At 52.3% G+C, this 7,125-nt stretch overlaps 3 protein-coding genes across 3 annotated transcripts; all 3 read left to right on the top strand.

Annotated features, from left to right (window-relative positions):
* On the top strand, positions 1-1,442 carry JN550_010985 (uncharacterized protein; the record flags this gene model as incomplete). Its single annotated transcript, XM_049309301.1, has 3 exons — positions 1-18; positions 76-966; positions 1,026-1,442. 3 exons carry the CDS (start codon positions 1-3, stop codon positions 1,440-1,442), a joined length of 1,326 nt encoding a protein of 441 aa, XP_049167076.1.
* Positions 1,443-1,862: 420 nt separating this feature from the next.
* On the top strand, positions 1,863-3,576 carry JN550_010984 (uncharacterized protein; the record flags this gene model as incomplete). Its single annotated transcript, XM_049309300.1, has 2 exons — positions 1,863-2,807; positions 2,860-3,576. 2 exons carry the CDS (start codon positions 1,863-1,865, stop codon positions 3,574-3,576), a joined length of 1,662 nt encoding a protein of 553 aa, XP_049167075.1.
* Positions 3,577-4,489: 913 nt separating this feature from the next.
* On the top strand, positions 4,490-7,052 carry JN550_010983 (uncharacterized protein; the record flags this gene model as incomplete). The annotated part of the gene is made up of 9 exons (XM_049309299.1): positions 4,490-4,551; positions 4,608-4,730; positions 4,793-4,953; positions 5,012-5,134; positions 5,195-5,736; positions 5,795-6,068; positions 6,128-6,303; positions 6,366-6,543; positions 6,601-7,052. The coding sequence occupies 9 exons, from the start codon at positions 4,490-4,492 to the stop codon at positions 7,050-7,052; spliced, it is 2,091 nt and encodes a 696-aa protein (XP_049167074.1).
* Between the last annotated feature and the right edge of the window lie 73 nt (positions 7,053-7,125).

Raw genomic sequence — 7,125 nt, 5'->3', positions numbered from 1 at the left:
ATGGCGGATTCACGATATGTAAGCATATGCTTTCCAGCACTATCTCCTACCATGTTTGCTGACCGTTCCATACAGGCTTGGAACATGGCGTCGGCTGACAGCACTGATACTGCCGGTTTGGTGAGTGCCGATGCTGTCTCCGGTCCGTCTGATTCCGCTGCGGTTGCTTCTACCAGAGGCAATCTCAGTTTTGACCAGTCTGGTGCTGCCGTGCTGCTCGATCCCGGTGTCCATCTTGGCCATTACGGTGGCGACACTCGGTTCGCTACTGGTACTATCCTCGGCCAGCACGGTGGTGGCCTTCCATTCGCTACTGGCACTGTCCCTGGTCAGCATGGTGGTGGCCTTCCGTTCGCTTATGGTACTGGTCCCGGCCAGGCCATTGTCTATCCCGATGGCCAGCTCAGCACTGGTACTGCTACCGCCTCGTTCGCTGCGGGCATCCATCACAACCAGAACATTACCCTCGCTCCGTTCAAGGCCGGTTTCTATCATGGCCAGCATGGTACTATCCCTGGGGAGTTGAACGGTGGCATTGTCCCTGATCCCTTCGGCACTGGTGCCTATCTCGGTTCGTTCAACGCTGCCACTACCGGCCCGTATACTGGTCAGATCGATCCCACTGCGTTTTCTGCTCCGTTCGGTGCTGCTGATGCCCATTTCGATCCGTTAGACGTTGCCACTGCCGGCCCCTATACCGGTGAGCTTGGTGCTACCAATACCGGCTTCTATCCCGGTCAGCTCGATGCCACCACGTCTTCTATTCCGTTCGGTGCTGCTAATGCCCATTTCGGTCCGTTCGACGTTGCCACTGCCGGCCCCTATACCGGTCAGTTCAGCGCTACCGCTACCGGCTTCTATCCCGAGCCGTTCGATGCCGCCGCTGCTTCTGTTCCGTTCGGTGCCGGTCGTCCCAACAATCCCTGTCCGACCCCTCCCAAGCGAGCCAAGAAACGCAGATGTCAGGTAAAGAAACCATGAGTTTCATGAAGAATCGTCGCAAGCAGCTAATACCTATCGAATAGAATCCTCGCGCACCTGGTCTGGTTTCAACCCCGAACGATCGTCATGCGGCCTTGATGGATGCTACCTTCCATCCTTACCACGACGGCTTGAAGACTGCTATTAGCGACAAAGGTGCGTACGGCAAAATTGTGACCGTCGGCGACCAGGAACGCTTCATTTGTCACCGCGCCAGCGAGAAGGATCCGAACAAACTCTGTGGCGCGAACATCAAGCCCGAGGGCAAGAACCTCTGGAACCACGATCACAAGATACACGTGAAGACGTCGGCGTATGCGAGGAACGCAGCCGTCCGGGACACAGGCTTGCTTGTGTGTCCCCAATGCTCCGAACAGTTGGACAATGACCACAACTACGTGGCCCACATGCGCAGGGTGCATGACCTGAGAAACAAGCGCGGCCAGCCCAAGAAGTACTAGTCTCTTGCAACAGTTCTCCAAGACAGAGGGACGCTGGTAGAATGCACGCGGTGAATCTCTGACGACGATGGCGAAGCCTACAACTCGAGTAGGCTCGTGGAACGCGGCGTCGAATGTGCAGCTTTTGAAGAATAGTATACTCTTCAATAAAACCGTACATCTATCTGCTTCTTAGTGCCAGTGACATGAAATACAACTATGACTTGTGTGTCAATTTCTAAAAGTTAAGTTGAGTCGCAGTCACCATCGCCATCGCGAGTGACACTCATGGCAGTGGGCAGTCACATGCCAAGCGCCGTTGTCGTGCCAACACTCTAGACCCACATCAACACGACCACCTCGCTTAATGGAGTCTTCGTAGAACCTTGAGACAGAGGGTGATTAGTAAAAGCCAACTGAGAAGCAATCGATCATGAAAAGATGTCGAGACAAGCTACGGTGCGGAAATATGGCAAGCAGCAGAAGAAATCACGCTGTGACCGGCTTTTCGCAGAGCTGCCGCAGAGTCCTGTCCGGCCGGCGCTCGTAAGTGCGAATGCCGTCCAGCAGGTTGACGATGCAATCGGCAAACTAGCGGAGAGAGTCACTGCCATTAACATCCAAGACGAGAACGAAGAGCCGCATAGGTCTACGCCGTCTGCAAAACGGGCGCCTACCAGGCGTAAACAGAAGCCAGCATCACCAGAGCCAGCCCAGGAGCCGACGCCTGAGCCGGTCTTGGAAACCACGCCTGAACCAGTCCAAGAGCCCACTCCAGAACCGGATGAGCCTTCATATGGCGATTCAGAGGCTGTTGAATCCGATGCACCGGAAGAAGAGTTGAGAGTTCTATGCTGGTCTGAGGTATGTCCCCCAGGGGACAGGATCATGAAGATCGCGGAGGCGTCCTATGCGGAGGTTTACCGGGTCACGAACGAGCGAGGAACCAGCATCATCAAGGTCATCCGGATGGAGTCGCCCATAAAAGCGCAGACCAAACCCCAGCAAAAGTCAGGCCTGGTTGATGAAGAACCCCACTCTGAGGCAGATCTTCTGGGCGAGCTGCAGATATCCGAGTGGCTCGCCGACATCCCGGGATTCGTCGTGTACAAGGAGCGCTATATCGTCCAGGGGAAGGCGTGCAGGGAGCTTCTCGAAACGCACCAGGCTTATCACAAGAGGGCGAAGCGGCAGGATCCCGGGAGACTGCAGTTCTATCCTTCGCCGAGCCGCTACCTGGATGATACTAGGTTCCTCGTCATAGAGCTCGGCGATGCCGGGACTGCCCTTGAAGACTTCCAACTGCTATCATCGGACCAGTTGTGGGACATCTTCTTTCACGTAGCCATCGCTCTTGCTCGCGCTGAGGCCGAGGTCGAGTTCGAGGTAAGCCACCATCATCTCCAAAGAATTTGCATTCGGGAGCTGACACAGGCAGCATCGCGATCTCCATGAGGGAAACCTTTGCATACGGCAAGTTGGGGAGCCAGTGGCCGAGGAAGACAGAGATACAGCCGCATACTTTGGGCATTCTGGGTTCGAGATCACCATACTGGACTACGGTTTGTCCCGCGCAAGGGGAGATCTGGACGACGAGACCATCGAGCTCGTGGCCTACGATCTTGAAAGGGACTTGAGTCTATTTGCAAGCGAACATGCACCACAGTGCAGGGTTTACAGGCAGATGCGATCGTTCCTCTTGCGTGGCGACCGAGTATGTCTGCCTCCCAAAAGCCACAAGATCGCCTACGCTGAAGGTGTCGACGGCCCCATCAGCTGGGCGCTGCACGAGCCGTACACGAATGTTTTATGGCTTGCTTACCTCTACGACTACCTCGTCAGCAGCTTCCTTGGGCCGAAGAAGGAACTAAATGCTTTCAAGCGGATCACCAGGGACTTCTGGACGCATCTGAACCCTGAGGCGGATGACAGCATCCCTGGGTTCGCGAGTGCTAGCGATATAGTCATGTTCGCCGTCGAATCTGGCTGGATAGATGAGGACCAGCTGATGGGCGGCCGAAGCATAATCGAGAAGTCGATATTGTCCATCTTATCCACCGACGAGTTCGCCCGAGACTGTGACGACTTCGAAATGTCCTCACCATCAGCGCGGAGATCACCGAGACGGCATCAGCAACGGCACGTCATTGTATAAAAACTGTGGACGATAGATGGGACCTGGTGCATTGAAATAAGATATGGTGTTTATTGGGTTACGGTACTGACTTGGTCATTTGAGCGTCGCAGTTGCTATTCAAGATGGGGATCATGGTGGTGGTCGTCAGTTCTAGATACTGAGGATATATATAATGTGCTCTTACATATTAACGAGTCGATGCCTGGGCTGCTGCTGGACTATGAACTATGCAATACAAGCTTTGGCATTTATCTAATAGGGACACGTTGATCCAGACGATGGAATGCATGCATGAATTCCCGACACAGGATGGGCTTCAGAATCGCCTATGTCTCCTCTCACTTCCACAAGTACTAGCGTACGTCTGACACTCTCAGGACTCAGATGGTAGTGGGTTAGTCGTTATCTCGCTCCATTTCGTGCACGGAACACATCAATCCTGCCTGGTTCAAGTGCCTTGCCCGCATTTAGTTGGGATTGAATTATCTACCCCTCGTAAGAACCGACAAGCTGGTTCTGTATAAATGTAAGGGGACTCAATTGCGAGAATAATACATTATCCAAAAGGACCATTCTGTGGCATTGATTTACGCATTGTTATTAATCCAGAGGCAGAACCTTATGAGCTTGGCTACTTTAGCTAAGTCGGGCCTGTTTCCAACTGGGGCTCAGATTGCGGGGAATAGCTAAGTCGCTGGGCCTTGGCCTTGGCATTAGTTACAGAAATGTCCCGTACTCACTTGTCTACCTGTCTTCTGTAGCAACTAACTCGTGAGCTACAAGCGCAATAGGTAGTAGTACTTGCGTAGTAGGACAGGAAGCGGGTAGCCTGACCGGGCTGGCTGAGAACTACACAGCATACTCGACGTCTATCTGGGTAGCATAGTCACTGGCAGGCTTGCTAGAGAGAGCCGAAAGCCAGCTCGGCGTCATGGAAACAACGAAGACCGCCGCAAACCAGCCAAGGAAAGTTACAAAGCGATCGTCTAACGCGTGAGTTGCTTCCGGGTCCGCTACAGAGAAAACGTCTCATTGAACCATTCCTACAGGTGCACACGCTGTCGCAGACAAAAGATTAAATGCTCCGGGCTGCAGCCGTGCGAGGGTTGTAGGAAGCGGAAGACGACATGTGATTTTGATGATAAAGATGACAAGGTGGTGGTTACGAGGGCGTAAGTGGGCAATACTCGGATATCCTGATGGGTTAAGGCGGTTATTGATAGACATCTCCCAGGTTTCTCTTGGACCTGCAACGAAGGGTAGAGCGCGCCAACCGACAGCCTTCGAATGCAGGTGAGACTTCACAACCACTGCCTCACAACCAGTCGGCGGCCGACAGCGACGCATCGGCACCGCCTCTGTCCGGCATTGAGCATGAAACCAATCAAGAGCAATGTCAGTGACGCCGCTGGTACACGTTCAAACGCTTCTCACCACTAACTTGCTGCAACAGATGGGAGCCCAGATAATGACGACCTTACATCAATAGAGGGACAGAGAGCAAGCCAACCTCCATTCACAAATCCTCTCGCTGAGTCGCCATCCACCTTCATAGCAGCGTCAAACGGAAAACGGTGTTCGTACCTATCTTATCAACTTCTTCCCTTGGCCAGAGGCTGACAATTTTTCACAAAAGTCTATTTGGGCACCTCCTCCAATTGGTCGTTCTCGAGAAAAGTCCTCCAGTTGGCCCATCAAAATGTCCATCAGGCGCCACTGGCATCGGATGCTCTGCTTTTCGATGGGCTGGCCTACGATTTGGGCTGGCTTGGTTCTGATGGATCGGTCGCACCGGACATGCTAGCCATACCGACCCCCGATCATGCTATATATCTCATCAACGCCGTCAAATTCCATTGCGGCCATATGTTCCATTTATTTGAGAATGACGAGTTTCACATGCGGCTTCATCAGTTCTACGCAGATCCCGAGTCTACAACGACCACAACAGATCTATGGTACATCCACTTCCTCCTCATCTTGGCCTTTGGGAAGATCTTTATTATGCAAAAGTCCGTGGGCAAATGGCCAGCTGGTGCAGAATTCTTCCGGAGGGCTTTGCAGCTCCTCCCTCCAGCACATATACTTTGCCAAGATGCTGTGGTCGGCACCGAAATCCTGTGCTGCATAGCGTTGTACCTTCAATGTATTGACCATCGTAACGCAGCACATCTATATGTAAGGCTGCGGATCTTGCCCTTGCTTCTATCCGGGTTTCGACTGACAAGAGCAATAGATCGGCGACGCCATGCGCACTGCGCTTTGCTACGGGATGCATACGGACATGCCCGTCGCGCAACTCGGCGAGGAGCATGTGCAGCGATGCCGCAAGATCTGGTGGACAGTGTACGTCCTCGACCGGCAGATGACTTCACTAATGGGGCTTCCTCAGTCTGTCCGAGACCAAGATATCTCGTGTCAGGTGCCTATATTCCAGGAATCCAATCAGCGAACGACCACCCTTGGAATGCATATCCAGCTGGCCCGCGTTGTTACAGAAATCAATAATAGTTTGTCTCTAAATCCGTACTAGCAGCTTCAATGTCACTAATGCAGCGTTGCACGTTAGATGTATATGGTAATAATGGCAGACTGAACCGAAAGTTTCTAAGCAGTACCAAAGAGTGCTTGGAGGTCCTCGCGCGCCTGGCGCCTGACCTGAGTCAGACATTGCCATTGAAATTGGCTCAAGCCGGCCATGGCGTATCGAGAATCTCGGCCTCGATGCACCTGCTTTACCATCAGGTAAGAGTGCTATTCAACGTGCCGGTGAAAGACAATTGGCAGGGCTGACTTCTTGACTGTAGTGTATCGTGTTAGCTACGCGTCCATCAATATTTTGCTTCCTAAAGATGAAACTTGAGGTGTCATCATCCCGGACCAGCCCTGCACAACACAGTTTCGGCAATATCAAGAACGCGTGTCTAGAATCCTCTCAGCAAATTCTCAATATTTTAGAGAGCTTGGAGTCTCAGGGGCTTCTTGGTGAGCAGTGTCCCTCCAGAGTTCAGATTTGGTCATGCCCCCTAACAATGTATCCAGAAACATTCCTTTCCTTGGACTTTGACTCTTTGTATGTGTCAGCAGTCATATTGGTCATTGCCCCAGTCATTGACGAGAGCCATACGGGTAATCACATCTCCTGGGTGCAGAGATGTATGGCTTTGTTTGACAGATTGATTGCAGCCGGCAATCTGATAGCTGCTTGGCGCAAGTCAGAATTGCAACTGCTATATGAGATGGTAATACAAATACTGCGCTCACACACGACATTCGTGGACCCGCCATCCCAGGCTACCCGCGCAGCGGCATTACAAGTCACGGACCCTACAATTTCTCTACCAGCAGACTCGATCATTCAGCCGTTCGCCATGAATAGCCTCGGTAATGGTGACGATATAATAGCGGAGCAGATCATGGCGATTGCCAGTTCCATTCAAGATGAAGATATTGAATGGATGGATGATGCAATAGTCGAAAACAGTATCTGGTAAAGCATATAGGCCTTAACGAATGGGGCTGTGTCCAAGACCCTGTATCTTGTAAGGAAGCGATAAATTAAAAGTC

The sequence above is a fragment of the Neoarthrinium moseri genome, assembly GCF_022829205.1.
Source record: "Neoarthrinium moseri strain CBS 164.80 chromosome Unknown scaffold61_Wmoseri_CBS_16480, whole genome shotgun sequence".
NCBI lineage: Eukaryota > Fungi > Ascomycota > Sordariomycetes > Amphisphaeriales > Apiosporaceae > Neoarthrinium > Neoarthrinium moseri.
Note: the sequence above shows the minus strand (reverse complement) of the source record. Positions and strands in the feature narration are given on the sequence as shown.